The sequence below is a fragment of the Hydractinia symbiolongicarpus genome, chromosome 1, assembly GCF_029227915.1.
Source record: "Hydractinia symbiolongicarpus strain clone_291-10 chromosome 1, HSymV2.1, whole genome shotgun sequence".
NCBI lineage: Eukaryota > Metazoa > Cnidaria > Hydrozoa > Anthoathecata > Hydractiniidae > Hydractinia > Hydractinia symbiolongicarpus.
In genome coordinates this window covers 16,910,543-16,931,187 of record NC_079875.1, presented here as the reverse complement: position 1 = coordinate 16,931,187, position 20,645 = coordinate 16,910,543, and the positions used below count along the sequence as shown (strand labels likewise).

Below are 20,645 nucleotides of genomic sequence, written 5' to 3'. Positions count from 1 at the left end.
ATATTATTCAAGGTTTGGAAAGTAAAAGTCTAGGTTCTGCTAGTATACCTCTAAAGGTGGCAGTAACCCTTTTAAAAATTGGATTTTTTTTTTACATAATTAGTTACGAAAGATTGTTATCAGACTATATATTCATTTTTTTCTGTTATAACACACTTGTCACGATTATCTTTCACCAAAAATATTTAGCCTCAACAATTTCTCTTTAAAATAAATTCATAAATAATTAATTAGTTCTGCCGAATATAGTTAAAGTCTATGTGCTTGCAAAATTGTACAGAAAGAAATGACTTAATTATTAAAGAGAAACGTTAATAACAACAAAGATGGCGCGTTATGTAGAAATTTTAGACGATCTTCATTATGCTACACTGCACAAGCTTTAACTTTCGATAGCATTTTCGTTTTACTTTGAAATTTTTAGACATGCTTGGTGAACCATGCAGCCATTATATGGTGTGCGGAAATCTTTTTATTCGTAATATTTTTCTTTTAACAGTGTATGATGCAGCAGGGGATGCTAACAAAGAATCCTTTAAAAAACAAAAGGCTATTGTTAAAAAAATAAGAATGAACAAAAAAAACCTGCACACCGTTTTAACAGGGTTAACCGAAGGTTAATTTAAAACCAGAAGCTGATGAAAAATAACAAAATTGTAAAAAGTTGGAGCTCGAAGATTTTTTTTCTTGTTTATGATACATCTTTAAATAGAGATTTATGCTGACTCAGCAATTTTAGTGTTAAGTTAAAATCATTTTATTATGTATTAAGGCCTATATTTTTAGGAAATGGTATGAATAAAACACTGAGTAAATAATTCAGCTATTTGGATAGCTAAAAAAGGGTTACTGCCACCTTAACATGTTAAAATCGGTGGCTGATCTGATTATAATTCATCTTTGCAGTTTAATTAATAACTCGTTTTTAACTGGTACTTTTCCTAATGCTTTGAAGGTTGCGAAAGTCATCCCTCTACATAAGGGGGGTTCCATGCAAGATCTGATTAACTTTATCTTTGCTATCTGTTTTTGATAACATCATAGAAAAATTAATGCATAAAAGACTTTACAATTTTCTTGAATTTAATCAAATTTTGTTTAAGAACCAATTTAGATTTAAAAAGAATAATTCTACTATATTTGGTGGAAATAGAAATGACAGAACACATTAGGAACTCAATTGATAATAGAAAATTGGGATGTGGTATATTTATAGATCTAAAAAAGCATTTGATACTGTTAATCACAAAACATTATTATCTAAACTTGAACACTATGGTGTCAGGGGTGCTTCTTTAGATTGGTTTGAGTCTTATTTATCAGATAGACAACAATATGTAGTTTTTAAAAATGAATCTTCTTCTTTTCAATTACAGGGGTCCCCCAAGGGTCTGTACTTGGCCCACTTCTCTTCTTACTTTACATCAATGATCTACCTAACATTTCATCTAAACTGTTATTTTTTCTTTTTTCGGATGACATGGACATCTATTTTGAATTTGATAGTCTTCACAAGCTTGAAAACTGTATCAACCAAGAGCTCAAACAATTAAGCGTATCTTTCACAGCAACAACAAAACTCTCAATCACAATGTTACTCTAAATAATAATTGTGCAATCACTCAAAGTGATTATATTAAATACCTTGGCGTTTATGTTCATCAACATTTAAACTGGAAACAACATATCTCAGTACTGTCTAAAAAAATTGGTCGAAGCATAGGTCTAATGTATAAGCTACGACTATTTGTGAACATAATCTGCTTTAAATGTTTATAATAGTCTAATTTATTCTCATATTGTTTATGGTATTCAAGTCTGGGGGTCAGCTTGTGATTCTGTCCTTAGGCAGATTCTCACTCTACAAAAAAAGGCAGTAAGAATGTTAACATCTAATGACAACTATATCCCATCACACCTGGGCCATTACCTCCAACTAATCTGCTCTTTAAAGAACTACACATTTTGAAAGTTAAAGATGTATTCAAACGGCATTTTGCTAATTTTATCTACCATACTCTATCACAAGAAACACCAATCAATTTTCTAGAATGGTTTAATGGTTTTTCACAACTACAACACAAGCAGTAATAGATTGATTAATAGAAAAAAATATTTTTGATTTAGGTACTGTTTCAGACCTACTTATACACTTCATCATAACAGGTCTAACCTTGTAAATTATAGTGGCATTATATTTAGGGTTTCTGGTCCAGTTCTCTGGAACAGTCTTTCTGTTTAAATTCGAAACTCACAATCTTCTAATGTATTTAAAATTAATCTTAAAAATTATTTTCTTGAACAATACATTTAACCTAGTACGGGTTTATCAACTCCAGCTATTTGTCTGTATCTGTATCTGTATGAGTTCCTAACTTTTGCCATGGCTGTGTTGGTAACTCATGTGGTTTTAACAATTCTTTTTTTTAGATGGCAGGTAGATTAGGTAGGTCTTACATCTATGTATCAATTCCATGATTTAGTTGTTTAGACCTGGCCAAAAAACACTTTGACGAGCTCGCCGTTTGCATAAGTACATACTCTGCTTTAAAACGATAGTACAGCAGCTTTATATGCAGTCATTGAATTTTAGGTGACATCTCTCCTATTGGTTTATATGGGAACTAAGGGCTTGCGATCAGTTTTTACTAAAAATTCTGGCAGACCATGTAGGTATCTCGCCATTCGTTTAATTCCCCATGTCACCGCAAGCAATTCCAATTCAACAGGAAAATAATTTTTCTCTGTATTGGTAAGAAAATGAGATGCACAGACAATAGAGGGGAATTCAACAATGACCTCTTCAGAGATGTAGCAGAACTGTTTAACACAAGAGTTTTATACAACAGCAGCAGAAGCTCCATGGTCAAATGGTGTATGCGAGCGTCATAATGCCATCGTGGAAAATATGATTTTGCAAATTGTCAACACTAGTTGTTCTGTTGAAAATACACTTACATGGGCCACTTGTGCCAAAAATGCGTTGCATAATATCCGTGGATTCAGTCCCAATCAGTTTGTATTTGGACGCAATCCAAATCTCCCATCTGTGCTTACAGCCAAGCCTCCTGCTCTTCAAACAGTTACACCCAGTCAATTAATCGCTAATCATTGAGATTGGGATCTTCATGTCAGTTTGCAATGAAATTTTCTGTGTAAACATATTGGGCTTATACTAGCTTACCCACAAAATTTGATTGCAAACCAAGTTGCAGATCCCGAGTTATTAAGTCGTCAGCAAAAAAATAAGAGGCCAGGGACGAGCAAGTGAGTGTCATTTTGGCAAAAAAATTAATGTTGATCAATTAATCTCTATAATATCTATGCATTGATAAAGTTTGGATGCACACCCCTTAACAGGACTAAATTTACTGATGAAAGAAAAAGTTCAAATTTGCTATTACTGAAATATGACATCACAATTCATACAGCATAATTAAATCTGAAATTCTTGAACGAAAAGAGCTTTTTAAAAAATTTAAAAAGACTTGTTAGCTAACTTTTTAAGCTCTATGATATAAGTCCAACATCATTTTATACCTTGGGTTCCCTTTAAGATTAAAGATCTGTTTACATGTACTCCTGCACATACAAAAACAGTAATGTCCTTTATGAAACCCATGTGTGGAAATAGCAGAGACATTCTAGCTTCTCATGATCTGGGCCAATCAATGTCTTTGTAGTGTCTTGTAACTGTTTTTTTGTGAATTCCAAACTTTTAGAGGTGGTTTCCACCAATTACTGTAACTTCTGTGCCTGTATCCACTTAAAAGTTAATTTCGTCATGCCTTGCCAAAAGTTTAATTTCGTACATATTTCCACTTACTCCCACCTGAACCCTTTAAACCTGCACTGCATTCTCTTCCCCCACGTTTCCCAAAAATAGCGCCCCAAGTTCATTCCCTGTTCATTCACACCTTGGTTTGAATTTTTATCCACTTATCAAACAAGCTATGCTTTTTGCAAAATGTTTTGTAAACTGCACTCTTTACATTTCTGTACCCATGCAGGACACGACTCTTGCCCAAAAATATGTTTTCGTACACAAAATTTGGACATAATCATTTTAGGATTCTTACCTTTGCTGATCCGTTCATCGTTTTTATGTTTATTGCATATTTTCACTGCAGTTTCCAGTGTTAGTTTCTTTTCTGCCAATAACTTTTCCCTGGTTTTATCCCTAGTAAGTCCTCTGACAATTCTTTCACGCAGTTAACTTTTGTAACGTGATGCTGTTTGGCAGAAATTACAGTTTTGTCCTAATAATTACGCAGAAATAGTTAGGGTCTAAGCTCTCTATCAGGCAACTTCTAGCAACACCCAACTGCCCACACAGTGTGCCATCTCCCCCATTTCACTCACATTCCTGGGGTTACGTAGGGGCTATGGTAACATTCAATTGCCTTTATCAAAACGCCACAAAAGGAAATCGATCCCCTGCCCCCCGTACGAAGTGTGGGAGTTACAACCACTAAGCAATGCCCCACAAGAGAAAATGTGATCTAGGCCAACACTTTGTTTATGGATTATTGTTTTAGCATAAACAGATACACAAAATATCTAACTTCATAATTCAACTCCATGACAGTGCTGTATGTGTTTTACCATGGTTTAAGATGTGTATTAAAAATTATTTGATTAGATGGTCCAATTTTAGGAGCACGAGAGGCTATTAACTTTTACAAGATGCTTTAAGCAAGACATAACTCAAATTGAGAGCTCTAAATTATTTAAGTTAGAACATTATATTGCCTACGCGGGGTTCTTATAAATTCTTAGTTTTTTTAAGAGGGTGGTGATATAAGTACTGACTTGGTGATAAAAGGATGGCCTGAAACAGTAGTAAATTTTGTTTTTTCTTAATTTCATCAAACTTTAAATACATGGTAGTCAGTCAATATGTATACCATTGTATTAGAAGTTTGGCATGATCAACAGAAAGAAATGCTGACATCAAAAAATCGATGACTGATATAACAGTTTAGTTTTTTTGTTTCGTAAATCTATTTGATATATTGTTATTTTTTCATGTTGAACATCTCCAGTTAAATTAGAGAATTAGATGCAGAAAACCTATTTTCGATTTTTTAAAATGATTAAAATAATTTTTTTAAACAGAAAATACTTTTTCAGCTTACTTTTCAACTGTACTGCAACTATGAGGTCAAAAAGAAATTTTCACCTTATATATTTTGTGTTTTACTTATTGACCTGGTTGGCTCAACCTACAAACCAGGTTTCCTGTAATATAAGCATTGGATCTACAGGCATCCCATGATCCAGTCATGAGGCCTGAAATGAAAATATTGAAGTTTAACCATACTAAATTTAATGTTTTACAGTCAGATTAACTAAACCTAGCTTTCCATTTTGTTGTCTTAGTAATCACAAGATGCAGTTTCACTTTGTTTTGTGAGTTAATGCAAGGTTTATTCCAAATACAAAAACTATAAAAAATGTTTATGATTGTTCAGCTTGGTTGGAACTGGTATACCATAGCACGATAGTCAAAAATGGCAGAAGACAAAATGCCTAGATCATTGAATCCTTGGTTTGTAGATTGAGCCTAACTCTATTAGGATTTTTTTAGCCAAAATAAGATGCATTAAGTTACATCAGTTACTGACTGCCTGTTAAGCAGAATAAAAAGAATAAAAATGTTTATGGAATATATACAGATAAACTTTTTTTGGCAAGATAAAAACCTTAATGCCAATCAAACAAAAAAATGTTTAACGTAATAATTTCAAAATAAATAGTTCAGAAAAAGGATTTTTGTTGTCGTTATGTTTTGATGTCATTAATCGTTATAGTTACAGACAACATGGTAGATACTAAATTTCATTTAGTTTTGACTGAGATTTCCAAAAGTTATGGAAAACCTGACTTCGCCTTAAATGTAACAGAGAAATGGTTTGTGTCTACATCGCAGGAAAACCGTGTATGAAATTTTGTATCATGCACCATTTTCATGTCACATGTTAAACTTGATATGTCAAAGTACAAAATTTAATGTGTTGTTTGCATTTTCTGTGGGCAGATAACTTACGTAATAACTTACATCTGTTTCACTTTCTTTTTAAACTAGTTTCATTTTAATTTTATATATACTTTTAATTGATATTAGCAGGAGTTCTCATTTTCTTTGCTTTCTCAATAAATCTGTTTGTCATATAATGTTTGTTTTTAGTGTCTGTTAAAAAAGAAATTAATAAAAAAGAATGGGTATTATTAGGATGTTAAAATGTATTTACTAATTGATTGGTGCCTTATCAGTAGAAACAAGTCTGCAAATAAAGTTTGGTAAAAATATATATCACTTGTGCAAAGTACGGTATCTTTTTACTAACTAAATTGCACTAACAACTGTTACAGACTATTTTTTGTTGAGTTTATGGCTTAAAATACATTCAAAATAATTTTACAAATTCCCCTTTTTTATCAAAGTTTGTACTAAAACTGTAATTTAAAAATATGCTATTATGAATTTATATACTTGTTTCTTTATTAAGAAAAACTATAAATCTTTATATTATTTTATTTTTGAGGCATTTTAGGTCTTACATATACTCTAAAGATAAAGCAAAAGCCACCAACATAATGTTGTTATACAGGTTAGTTGGTGAAAAAAGGGAGTAAAGATTTTGATTGGTACAAAATACTAGTCATTGAGCCAATTTAATCATTTTTACAGACTTTTTTTTATGTGTTTTTAAATGTTTTTGGTATTCAACGAAATTTTTTGCATCACCAAATCTAAAAGAACATTCATCATCGACTTGAAAGTAAAATTTATATATTACTATATAATTGATTTAATTTTCTTTACTGCATACAGCATATAGCTATTATTGGCATTGTGTTGAAAAAATATTCTTACTGAATACTTATATGTTGCTTGGTTGGAACAAGGGAACATGTAGCTTAATTATTTTTCAAAGAGATATTTCAAAGAATGTATACAAAATAGGAAGTTTTTTAATCAACTTTGAATGTTTGACTTGTGCAATTTGATTGAAATGAATGGATTTGCATCATTTGTATGGTATAATTAATAATTTATTACAAGTTTTAGCTACTAGTGTGTGCTGGCTACAATCAGTGTAGGTACATTCATAGTTTATTTTTATATATTATATTAAAACTAAAGTGAGCTTAGATGATTTTAACTATGGATTTTAATTGTTAAAGGAACTGTTTAATACAGTCATGCAAGTGCAAACTGCTTTAAAACACACTGGCATGAATGAAAACACATAAATCTAAGCATTAAGAAAATTTCTAACCCTGTCGAAACATGTTGTTTAAAATAAACTTATAAATCAAACATGCTAAGGCTTATATTTACACAAAGTGAAATAATAGTCTTTAAGGTAATATAGGTAAATGCCAATAAAATTGGTTTTATTTGGACAGGGTTGTTTTTAAAGATCAAAAGGATTGTATTTCTGTAGTGTGGCATGTATGTAGCATTGACTTAGAAATGTTTTTCTTACACATGAAATCTAAAATACACAGTATTTATACAAAAATGTTTGTTAGTATTCAACCAAGGTAGTTTGCCTAAGGCTGGAACACAAGATAAATTTATTTGAAAGAAAACTTTCTGTGTACTAAGACTATTTTTTTTTAAGTTAGAACATGCATAAATTTGGCCACCCAGTTGTATGTATGTTTTATATTGATTAATCTCTAATGAATTAAACTTCTCATGTATTTCAGCGTTAGGTGTAAATACATCTAATTAAGATATAAATACAAGTAATTAGGAAGTTACTACTAGTTTGAAAATAATCATGTTATGAATAATGTGATACATGAAGGGAATTGTCGTACAAAATTGTTAATATTAGTCTGCAAATAAAAATATAAACACTATCTACAATATAGGAAGTTGCAGGATTTTTTATGATCTCTTATTAACAATATGGGAAATCTTTGGACATTAACAATAGAACAAAGATGTTTTTGCATATATCTATTTCCTTTCAGGCAGATTTCTGAGGAGTGAATTGTGAATTGCAGAATCGCAGCGAATTAGCTGTAAAATATTGTTCAGATTTCCATGGGAAACAAGAAAAGTGGAGAATTTTAAAGTACTAGTCGTTAACATGCGGATAAATACCCAGGTTCACCCGTCCTTTATTAGCCGCCTTTCGTGTGTCTCGCTACTGTGGTTACCATTTTGCGTGACAGACAGATGCATATGGGTATTATAATAAAGAATGAATGTAAGAATGTTTAAGGTATTAAAAAAATATATCAGTTATTTTGAATTCTTTTTAATACTGAGTTTTTTAAGAGTAAACACTGATGATTGTGTTCTTATTGGTTGGCGAATCAATTTTTTCTAGGTCAAATTAAAACAAAACAAACTGTGCATGCTTTGATACATTTAGATACATTTCATTGGCTAATTTGCTTTATTAATAAGCATTTGGGTAGTCATTTGAATAATTTTTACTGTGTTTATTGTCAAAAAAGACTAATAATTCTTTACCAAGGACTTCAATCACTCATTAGAGAATGAATATGTGCACATTCTTTTGTCTTTAAAAACGTTTTTCAAAATTTTTAAAGTCAATGGAGTGCTATTGTGGGTGCCATGATATTAAAAGTGTGCGTTATAAAATAAAGTAGAAATTTTCTGCAGAATTATTGATATTTCTCTTTGAGCTACGCAGACCCAATTAGGTTCGGCACTCTGCCAGACAACTCCCTGCAACATCCAACGGCCCACATAGTGCACCGCCTCCCCAATTTCCTTATATGGCTTGGGTTAACGATATGGTAACATTCACTTGCTCATATCAACTCTTCGCCAAGGGGAATCAAACCCCTGTCCCCCACAAAGTGAGAGAGTTGTAACCACTAAGATATGGCGCCAAATTACAAATCAAATACATGAACCAGGTTGCAAACATTAGTGTAATTGACCAGCAGTCAAGCATGCACACACCAAGCCAGACATAAAAAATGCTAAAATGTATAACTTTTTTATGTCATGTTGTTTCCATTTTTTTTTAATGTTTTAAATAAATAAATTAAAAGTTTTCTTGTTAGTTCTCCAGTAAGAAATATTATTCATTTTAGGTACCAACAAGAAAAATCAAAATGAGTGGGAAAAAAATAAAGAAGGTGAAATTTCCATTGCAAAAGAAGCTTTCGTATGGTGTTGGTCATGTGTTAAATGATTTGTGTGCATCCATGTGGTTTTCTTATATGCTATTGTTCTTCCACAAAGTTGCTGTATTTAATAATATAAACTCTGGAGTGTTAATATTAGTTGGACAAATTTCTGATGCTCTGGCAACTCCTTTTGTTGGTTACGAGTCAGATAAAACAACAAATGTACGATATGGTAGACGAAAAATATGGCATTTACTTGGCGTGTTTTGCGTAGCAGTTTCATTTCCCTTCATCTTTAGTTTGTGTATTTACGTGGGTAATGATGCTTCACAAACTGCACGCATGATATACTATATACCGTTTGTAATAATTTTTCAATTTGGTTGGGCCGCAACCCAAATATCTCACTTGTCATTGATTCCTGAACTAACGTTTTGTGAACAAGGAAAAGTGGAACTGAATGCCATCAGGTAGGTTGCATTGCTTCATATATCATGTTCATGTTTAGCTTCTATCGTGAAATATAAGGCACTATAACTTAACAGAAGAAGAGGCAGATTATGATATCATTTTGGTATTTTGTTGTTTTTTAGATATCTGTTCACAATTCTGTCAAATATGTTAGTTTTTGCAGTATGTTTTATACTTTTTGAAATGAGCTCTATAAAAAATGCTTCTTCAAGCCATTCATATCTTTCTTCTGCAGATGCACCAAAATTCCAGGTTTGTTGTTGTGTTAAAGTTTTGATTTCTGAATTTAAAAGTCTTTTTTAATTTCAGTTTCTTATCTACCAAATACAAAATACTAATGGATAAAATGACATAATAAAGTGTTTCTAAGCACATCATATGAAGATCTTAGTTGCTTACATTATGCTGTTTTCGTCAAATTTTTTGACTTCCTTTTAACTCCCAGTTTTTAGAATTTGTGATTAACACAAAGAGAGTACTAGTGGTGACAGTGAGCAGTTGATTTTTAGTCTTATCTTTAATAAATATCTACCTTGAATATGGGAATTTATAATAGCAAATTTTGTAGTCTTTGTCGCAAGTGAAAAAACAAGGATAAAACCACAAAATTTATTTTTACAAAAGTTTTCTACAATATTTATGGGAAACCTTCTACTAAACTAGACAGTAATTTGTATGTTTTAAAATACGAATTAGGAATTTTGTATTTTTTCAAAATGTGTGCACTTCCAGAAATACGAAATTCGTATTTTTGGAAATACGTTACACATAATTCTATATGCTTTCAAAATAGAAGTGGTTGATTTCAACCATCATTTCGTTTCCATGTTATTGTGTCATTTTAGTTGTGTTTCACAGAATAACAATTGATACAGAAAAAGAACTGCTGATTCACAAATATTTAACACTGAATGGAAATGTCTTTTTGCTCTATTTAGATTCTGGCAATATGTGTTGTTGTTGTTGGCTTAGTGTTTATGATAATATTTCATGTTGGAGTAAAAGAACAATTAATACATGCTTATGTACCTGCATGTAAAAATGAAGAAGATGATGATGAGGAGGAGGAAGCACTTATAAGAAATAAAAGTGTCCAGGAAAACGAAGAAATTTGCCAAAGAACAATAAAGGACTGGTTTAAAGTACCTTTGTTTTACCAGGTAATTTTTTTTTGCATTTCCTTCATATTCTTTCATCTTGAATCTTGTTACACACCGTATTGCATAATATACTCAATAAATAATACAAATCCTACATGTTGACATCCTACATGTTGACATGAGGGCTACGTGTAATTTTTTTATATTATTGTCCCAAACTAACAAAGCATTTATTTAAAACTTTTGAAATGTGTTTATCATGAAAAAAACCTGAGTTTTTTAAAACAAGGCAAGAGTCTTCCTATAGGTCACATATTTTCGACGATAAACTATTTGTATTATACAGAAGACTTGATAATGAGTGTACTGTACACCCAAAGCATTTCCAAAAGATTATTTTTTTATTTCTTAATGTTTGAATATCTATGAAGTTCTAATAAGTTTCAGCAGGATGTTATCCTGCTGAAACTTATTAAAACTTCTAGCTATTATTATTGTCAATTTCTTACAGGTTGGCATGTTATACATGATGACACGCCTTATTGTCAATATATCACAAGTTTATGTTTCATATTTTGTATTGGAGACCCTCCACCTAGAGAAGGTATAATTTGTGTAAAGTGACGTATTATAGTACTACCTAAGGAAAATCCACATAGTAAAAGTATTTTAAAAATAAGGTAAGATAGTAAATAACTGTGTACTGTAAATAACTGTGTCCGCTGGTAAGAAAATTGGACTCAATTGGACTTGCTTCTTAAAATTGTTATATAAGTGAAAATTCAGATTGAAAAATTCTAAAATTCCGTTTCCTTTACTTGTTTAAAGCAAATGTGATATTTTTAAATAAAAATCTAGTTTAAAAAAAGTTTTTCAAAATAGGCTTGCCCCTAAAAAGTGTATCTTATGCTGCATTTACACTTTCACAAATCAGATTCAAAGAGAGTATATATCCAGAAAAAAAAAGTAATACTTTAACCCTATTATACCTAGGAGGGGGGGGAGCACAAAGTGCCAGCGACCTCTTTGACTAGGCATAACTTTGGATACACATGTGATAAAGTGCTAAAATTTTGTGACTATTCCTAACTTTCGTTTGGACTTCTGATAAAAAAGAAAAATTTGGAAAAATTTTGTACTTTGCTGGGGGTATTGCATTTTTTGGGCAGGGGTAAATTTTTTGAAATTTTGAAAACTGTCGATAATCATAAGATGTTGTATATGGTATATAAATATTTGTTACATGTATGTTGGTTACTAAGTGGTAACCAAGGTGTTACTAAGGTGATATACAGTTATTAGGGACAAAAAGCAGACTAGATTAGAAGAAAATATCGATCCAGCAAATTGACGTCATTTCGAACCTCAATGATGTTATTATATTGTTTTCCTTACCTTGATTAACTTTATGCCCTGTTCTACAAAAATGCCGAGTTTAATGACATGAGCATCAATATTTCTGGTAGAACGGGTCTTTTTATCTTTATCGTTAAAATAAAAAGTTTTCTTGCCGAAATAACGTCATTTTTTATCCCAATGACGTCATTAAAATTACTTTTTTCATGCGAAACACATTTTGGTATTCATTCCACAAATCTATCAAGAATCAAGGCCATATCATTAGTAACATGCGAGAAATTAAAACGTACTGAAACATTGGGAAAATGACCATCTTTCAGATGTGTGACATCATTTCTAGTCCCTATGACGTTATCTAATTATTTTTTTACCTGGATTGAGTTTGTACTAAGACATTCTCCAACTGAGCCAAGTTTCATCACTTAAGCACAAGTGGTTCAGGATTTATGGCCTGCGTGCACTGAGGGGCAAAAAAGCTCAGGTATAATAGAGTTAAGAAAATAAATTTTTATTTGTATGGACTGGATTTTTAAATTATCTCCTTTGTCTTAAACCGAAGTTATTCAGATATGTGTTTTTGTCAGTTTACATCAGAAAATATTACGGATTTAATCGAATGTGGATTCTGGATAAATTTACAGTATAAAGCAAGCCTTAGATGCTAGTGAAGCAAGTCATGTGAAAAAGTTAAAAAGGTCACTTGGTCCAACATTGAAAATATCTCTTAAGTATAAACAAATACAGCAGAACAATCACAATGCACATGGCCTAATGATTGGCCTGTAACTCTGATATATGTTTGATCTAGGTAAAAAAAGATTTTATCGTGAAACCCCTTCTTCACTGTTATAACAAGTTATAATTTCAATCTCTAGTAAAAGCCTAATAATATCTTTTTTCTAGAGTTCCATGAGCACCTAATCCTTTTTTTGTCCACAGGGACTAAAAGTTTAAAAAATATTATTTGATCTTTCATTTGGTTAGTCATTTGGTTAGTCATTTATTAGATTTCATCCGCCGAACAAACACAAAATTTAAGACTAACTTAATTCACGAAATATCCCTGCATATTATTTCACCAAACTGTGAACTGTACAACCACATTTATTCTCTTAATATTTTCTGAACAATTCTACTTTAAATATGCGTTTAGAGTTCAATTGCTATTGCTCCAGCTGTGATATACTTTAGCGGTATAATTGCTTCATTAATTGCAAAGCGGTTAAATTCAAAGTTGGGTCTTAAGGTGAGCGCAAAATTTATTTTGTTTGACGTGATTTAAGGGCCATCTTTCCGGTCCTAAATTTTCGTAACAGTTTGTAATAGAATAGATCACCCCCCCCCCTTCCTCAGGCGCTACGCCCTTTGCTACGCCCCTCAGCTGATACTCCCTTTACATATTGCAGTTTATTAAAAACGTTCAATTTGAAGAAATTGTATTGAAATCTTTCATAGAAAAATGTAAGCCATAATATTTTTGTTAGGCTCTTGCTGAGATATACTCGATACGAAAAAACTTGTTATTTTTAGTACTTATTTTCTAATTTTTTGTTATTTTTCTTTCAGTTCACATTTTTCTTTGGATTAATTCTGATATTTGGATCGAGGTTTGATTGTTATTCTTATTTTTCTTTAAATTTTCATCGAACCTGTTTTTAAGTCCACTTCTTTATAAAAAAAACTTTTTTTGTAGTACTTGGTTTTATTTCCTAAGAGGGTTATCATTTTCCAATAAACATCAACTCTATGGTGGTACAGTCTTGCTGGGTATGGGTGGATCAACGCTGTTGATTGATTCGTTGGCAATGATATCCGAAATGATTGGAGAGAACACGGTCAGTGTGATATGTCATAGAAAGCGTTTTTTTTTTTTTTTGAAATCTTTATACAGTTCACATAATTTTTTCTCCCTGAGAAAATTCCTTTATTCGCAAAATGAACATTTTGAAAATCACTAGATTCACAAAAGTTTATATTGCTTAGGCATTTCATTATTAAAAAGAGTTAGGTAGGTAGAATTTTTATGGGAGAGAGAGATCAGATAGAGTTGGAAATGAGGTAAAATTGTTTAAACACCTGATTCGCAAAGTAAAAGAGAAAATTTAAACAACAAATTGGCAAAAGTTGCTTCTCTTGATGTATTAAAAATCATTGGCCTGTTTTTTTTTCGTTTCTTTTCTTATGTTGCTATTCTAAATTTTACAATGAAACCCTGTCCCGAGAGAATTAGAGACAAGTTTAAGGGTGATATGCATTTCATTTTCACACTTAACTGGCAATTTTATCATGTTGTCATTCGTCTATAGAGGTAATAATTTTCGCAAGCCAAACATTAGACAAAAATACTGCAACTTGATTGGCTGCTTGCAAAAACGTGTCAGGCCTGCAATGTTTTTTAATGACTAGAAAAAAATTTTCTGTCAAACATTAGAAAACTATGAAAGCGATTTCAAAAAAGCGAAATGACACCCAAAAACTAACATTTTCACCTTTGCCATTATCACCTAAAATATCTGTGTGCCTCTGGCGTAAATAAAAATTACCTAGTGTTTTGATTAACGTATAAAATAAATGGAATAAATTTCTCAGTAAGTTTATGTGTGTGTTTTATTAGAAAAAAAAGGAAACTGTAATGTAGATAATTTGTCTTTACTGCCTGCTGCTTTTTACAGGATACTGGAGCTTTTGTATATGGTTCAATGAGTTTTTTGGATAAGCTATCAAACGGTGCAGCTATAATGTTGATTCAATACTTTCACCCTTGCATCAATGATCCGTAAGTAGCAATCTTTTTATTTCTTCCATTTGTGATTATGCATCATGAAAATAAAGCAACCTCCAAAAGATTCTCTTATAAGTTTTACTTACAAAATGGACTGCCTAATGATTCTAATGTTTAAAGCGCTCTAACATTTCAACAAAGGAAGCCTCACAGATAATTTTTCAGTTCTTCAAACATGAAAAGTATGCAAATTTTAATTTCTTAAGATCGCATGCACGGATTTATTTCTAGGAAGTTGTTTAGGCAAAATTTTGCTGTTGTAAATTTAAAATATGAAGACTCATCGACGCCAAACGCTAAATGCTGTCGTTAATTATAAGGGAGGTTGATGAAGTATGCGAATACATTCTTTACAGCCAGTCTTGAAATCTGAAATTTTTCGTTCCATTTTAAAATAGATCCTTATCTGAATGAAATACAGGGAAATATCAGGGAAAGTTTGATTAAAGTCAGGGTCGAAAAATTGAACGGGCAAGCTTATGTTTGGTGGTGATATGATTTAATTATTCGAAATTGATTTATCGAAATTATAAAATGAATATATAGAAATTGACAGCTAATACACGAGAATCCCCCTTTTTTTCGATAAATTGTAATCGAAGTAGGTGAACGAAAAACATGACTAGAAAAAAGGAAAATTTTTTGCGGATCTACGATACTTTTTTATGTCTTATGCTCACGAAACTTGCTTTTTTATTCTCATCCCTACGTTTGTTTCCAAAATGAACTCATGCCGGCATGAAAAAATGCGTGTAAACGGGGTCTTAAGCATTCCAAGAATCCTATCCCATGAACGACTTGTTAACGTGTTTTTAAACGTGCTACAGTGCCTTTATTTCACTCAATAAACACAAAAAAATATGCAATTTGATTGGTTGAAAGCCTTTCGTTTGCAAAAAATACAGGTTTTGATTGGCTTAAACTTCAGATTAATGGAAAAAGATGAAACATTCCGACTTTATCAATATTAAAATCGATTAGTCCGAGCATGCTAAAACACAATTCAAATCGAGTCGTATGTCACCGCCTTTAGTTTGCTATTGTTTTATTAAGATTTGAAGTTTTGTTACGAAAAGACGTATTCGTGAAATAAATTGTGCAAAAAATACCTAAATTCGATCGATTCGCAAATATCAATGTTGCGAGCGACAAAGCACTACACGTTAACTCCACAGAAAGAGGGTGAAAAAACACACCCGCTCGAAAGACCTACCTTAAAAACCCACTAAACCACCAGTGATCTGTGATAAAACACCCATACATGGGAAATACAATAAAGATGCAAACAAGAAAAATAAACGCGTACACGTTGTTATCTTAGTAAGAACAAACTATACAAGAACATATGACTTCCGAGGTTCAACACTTTTAAAACATGCCAAGGACATTTAAGGTCTGGTCAATAGCAAGAAGTACAAGAATGCGCTTAATCTTCAAAAATGGCGTAAGAGATAAATTAAAAACAATTTAACAACATTTTTAGGCTTCAAATTGAAAAGGTTCAGAACAACTGAAGACTTATTTTAAGTTGAGTGTTTTTATATAAACGTGCATAGCAAACCCTAAATCAAAATAACAGATAACACAAAATGCATTACCGTGACCACCGTGCCTCGTCTAAAACGTGAAAACTTCTTTGGATGTATAAAAACATCTTTTAAACAAAAGACTTTTGTTTTTTACTTTCATAGCGAATATACGCTTTATAACAACCACTCAGTAATAACCTCATCAGAGTTATGAAATAGCAGCCTATTTATAGAGCTCGGCAATTCTCGGGGAAATCGAGAAGCGTGCATTCAAACATGCGCGCGCAGGAAAAAAATTGACATTCGTACGCAACACAAAGATCATGCAAATAACAGAAAAGTTTTATTTCATGTGACTTTCAATTAACATTTTTTTTTTTTTATAAAAGACTTTTATATTTTTTTGTTTGAGTTTGTAATTTCATATATGAAAAGTGGAGATTAAAAAGAAGTCTTAGTGTGTAGCAGGAAAAGATTTTACTGGACAATGTCCGTTAAGTTTGTGATTACATCAAGCCCTGAAGGAGAGTGATATTAAAATGAGCTCCTAACATCATAGTAAGATCATTTATTCCGGCTTCAGTTTTTAATATACATCCAGAAAGTTTTTCTTTTAGTATACGCCCTAGATAGTTTACCGGATTATACTCACTGACTGGAGCTCGATTAGGTTTCCGACAAAATTTAGCATAGCAAACAAGAAAAATGCTGAAAATTATGGTGAAGTCAAAATCTCATCACCGTGATACTGTTTTAGGCCAAAATTAAGCCGAAAATTAAAAATGCTCTGTTAGTCACAAAATTTGGTGTACTGAACAAATAAAAAAATTAAAAAAAAAGCACTTCGGTATCGATAAAAATTGGCATGGCTTACAAAACAAACATGTTGAAAATAAAGACATAAAAAAATCTTGATGTTTCGTTGTATTGACGCCAAAAAAGTATGGTTCACATGATGGTGATGATACCACAATATTGTTCTTTCCACCTTCCCAATGTTGTTTCAAAAAATTTAAACTGCTTTGATGTGACAAAATCTGGTATAGGAAACAAAAACCATGCTGATAATGAAAGATGTTGGTTTTGTCACGTAAAAAACATTTAGGCAAAACGGGTAAGTATTTATTAATGTTTTCACACCAATTATAATTTTTTTTCCAAACTAGGCCAGAATTTAAAGGTAATTTTATGTAATAGGCGGTTTTTTAGTTTATAAACAGTCAAGGCATCGTGCGTTCTATTTCTCCTAATTTTCTTTTGTTTAGTTTATGCTGTACTGACTGTCAATTATACTACAGAACAATAATGACCTTTGTGCCTGGTGTAGCTGCAGCGATAGCTATGATGGTTCTCCTTACACTGGGGAAAAATGCATTTCATTCAGAAGGTACTCCTCTATGTTGATTTCCGTATTTATTTATTTATTTTGTTTTTTTGTTGCGTACAATTGGAGACTTACTCGTTGGTCCATGTTGCTACTCATTTCCACCAGACCTAAAGCATGCGTATTAACTAAATTTGCTAAAAGGCCTTTTTACACCACGAGGTGTTTTTTGCCAATATCAGGTTAAATTTGTTCCGCATACATGACAAGTCAATGTATAAATAGGGCTTTGGAGTGTTATAAAGGAGCACATTTTGTTGATGTGGAACTCAGTTCAATTCTCATGAAGCTGCAAAGAGATTGACTAAGAGATAGATGGAGATTTTGATCTTTTTTTAAACATTGAAAATGTGTTGCTTGCCAATGGACAAAAGTTCAGGATTCTAACTGAAAATGCGACTCAAATTTGTGCGCAAAATTATTAGAGGTAAAAAAAAAAATTAAAAAATTAGGTATTTAGTATCTACTTCCTTTAATTTAATATATTACTCGGTGACAGTACCGGCTAACACTCATACAGTTTAACGCCGAAACTGCAATTGAGAAGGCACTATGACTTTGAAAATCTTGAAGCCAGACTAGATAACCTTGAAAGCATGAATATCCATCATCCTCTGAAAAAACCGTGTAGTAAAATGTGTGTCCACTTTCTTAAATAATCATCTTTCCATACATTTAAATGTCTGTTACCTTATACCTTTTTTCCCCATAGTATTTGTTGTTTGACTGTGTGAGTTGGAACGCAGAAGTATCGCAAGAGTTGTGCTAAGACAAACTCCTTAACCCAAAAAAAAATCGGCATGCTGCCCGCCTCGACCCTCACCTCCACTCGGGAGTTTTTATAATAAATAAATAGCAATTATCCTTAACCAGCAGCATATGATTATTCTGAATATTTATACAAGATAGCTATAGCCAATGTGGGTCCTGTATTCTGAATGCATACATTACGTATACACCAGCGTTGCCTACCGAATTTTCCTCACATGGCTTAGGTTGACCCATAGCTGTGGTAAAGACACTTGCTAAAAACATTCCCCGCGTTGTGGAGCAAACCACGGACCTTGTGATTACGAAGCAAACTCCTTAACCACAAGGCCACGCGCCATTAATTGCATTGTTGTAAGTGACCGGAAAAAGTGTTACTAATCTTTTTTTCTCTTTTTTTTTAGAAGATGAGGCGGAGGACAGAGACAGCATCACACGCTCGTATGGTAGTATAGACTCGCACCCAATTAACTCGAGTGACGAAAACGACAAACGCGGAGTGATTCGAACGTAGTGTTCAATTTTTGTCGAATCTTTCATCATTGATTTTAGTTTTTGATAGCACTGATGCCTTTTTAGATTTAATATATTGATAAACGCATGGTGGTAGAGCTGAGCATGTACAGTCTCTTGAAAAAAATTGTTTCAGGTTATAGATGTTCTTTGTATATGCAAATATTCAGTGCTTTTGTCTGTAAGTTAATTAACTTAGATAAATAATTTTAATTTTTTAATTGTTACTGGAAAGCGGTAAAACAACTGAAACAAATCCAATCAGATTAAAGAATGAATATTGTTGACAACATACATACTTTTTGCAACAACTTTCTAACCTACGAGTGGGTAAACGAGGCAAAAAATATTTCTTGTTTATTTCAAACGTTTTTTTTTGGAACGGGTGAAAAACAATGCAAATCTAATAATTAATTTATTTCATTTTTTTGCCAGATCTATTTTTTTAATACTCATTTTTTTTTTTTTTTTTTTGTTTTTTAATTTTTGATAGGTAGGTTAAATAAAGAATAAAGTTTTTTCTCCAGAATTTATATTCAAAATCCGTAATAACACTATTTTGAAGTTCGAAAAGACAGTGTTTCAATTTTCAAACCTTTTTAAAGAACTTAGCACATCTTTCCTGTGCACTCAAACGTAACTTTACCCACCGTAAGGACCGTGTATGGGACGCCCCAATCCACACGTACCCCTGTCTGTAACGAAATTTATTACCACGCTAAATTGTTAGATTTCTTAGTTTTTAAAAGCTCGTGTTTCCCCGTCAGTCCGTAAAAAGGAAATTTATGTTGCTTCAACTGTGTATACATTTGACATCGTGTTTTTCATAACTAGCTTCGTACCCGTAATTTTTTCGTATTTTGTATTTTAATGTCTGTACATAAACTGAATGAATTTATTTTCCCATTTTTGTATATGCTTTCCGAAAATAGTAAGTCCTTGCGCTTGACGTTTTAGTGTTTCGTTCAACAAGAGCAGTACAGTCAACCTCGTTCCCAGGGCATTTTGCCTTTTTGATGAATTTGGTCGCTCCATAATAACGGCCCTAGAACCACAAAGCCCTGGGAACGAGGTTACAGTTATCCTTTGTGGTAGGTTTCCGTCCAAATTTATTTGCAGAGATTACACCTTTGTAATTTTTTTCCGTGGCCAGTCGAAAAGTGTAAACGCCCATGGAACAAGAGAATTTCGCGGTTAAGTTTTTACGCCTTTTTAAAATTGATATCAAAGGAATTCCCAACCTCGTTCTCAGGGCATTTTCCCTTGTTGATGAAGTTGATAGCAGCGAAAACGGCTCAGGGGTCACAAGATCCTGTGGACGAGGTGCTTGTTTGCCATGATTACCAATGACTAGGAAAAGAAATCTATGCTTACGCTATTAGAAAAATATAAAAAAAATATCAAGATACTTAAAAATATAAAATGATATAAAGAAAAAGTTAAAAATTTATAAAAACAAAATTTGGAAGTTAAATGTTATAAAATAAACGTTTGTAAACATTCCGCTTTCGGCAGTTTTAATTCAGCAAATTTTTAAACTGCTTGCGAGTTGAGCCAAAAACAGATATTTCTATAATATGGAACACTGTTTTAAAAACCAATGCGTATTA

The 20,645-nt window shown here is 32.1% G+C and overlaps 1 protein-coding gene across 3 annotated transcripts in view; it reads left to right on the top strand.

Annotated features, from left to right (window-relative positions):
• The window catches only part of LOC130643754 (major facilitator superfamily domain-containing protein 12-like), a 29,356-nt gene extending 9,372 nt beyond the window's left edge, over positions 1 to 19,984 (top strand). The window contains exons 2-12 of one of the 3 annotated variants that reach the window (XM_057449618.1): positions 7,993 to 8,231; positions 9,094 to 9,599; positions 9,723 to 9,852; positions 10,539 to 10,760; positions 11,212 to 11,304; positions 13,213 to 13,305; positions 13,626 to 13,666; positions 13,753 to 13,894; positions 14,732 to 14,835; positions 17,636 to 17,757; positions 18,927 to 19,984. In XM_057449618.1, the coding sequence (XP_057305601.1) occupies positions 8,226 to 8,231; positions 9,094 to 9,599; positions 9,723 to 9,852; positions 10,539 to 10,760; positions 11,212 to 11,304; positions 13,213 to 13,305; positions 13,626 to 13,666; positions 13,753 to 13,894; positions 14,732 to 14,835; positions 17,636 to 17,757; positions 18,927 to 19,036 (1,569 nt within the window). In that variant the 5' untranslated portion in view covers positions 7,993 to 8,225 and the 3' untranslated portion in view covers positions 19,037 to 19,984. Of the gene's footprint in view, positions 1 to 7,992; positions 8,247 to 9,093; positions 9,600 to 9,722; positions 9,853 to 10,538; positions 10,761 to 11,211; positions 11,305 to 13,212; positions 13,306 to 13,625; positions 13,667 to 13,752; positions 13,895 to 14,731; positions 14,836 to 17,635; positions 17,758 to 18,926 lie in introns of all 3 variants that reach the window. The other 2 variants (XM_057449617.1, XM_057449619.1) reach the window with 2 other exon arrangements.
• Positions 19,985 to 20,645: the final 661 nt, after the last annotated feature.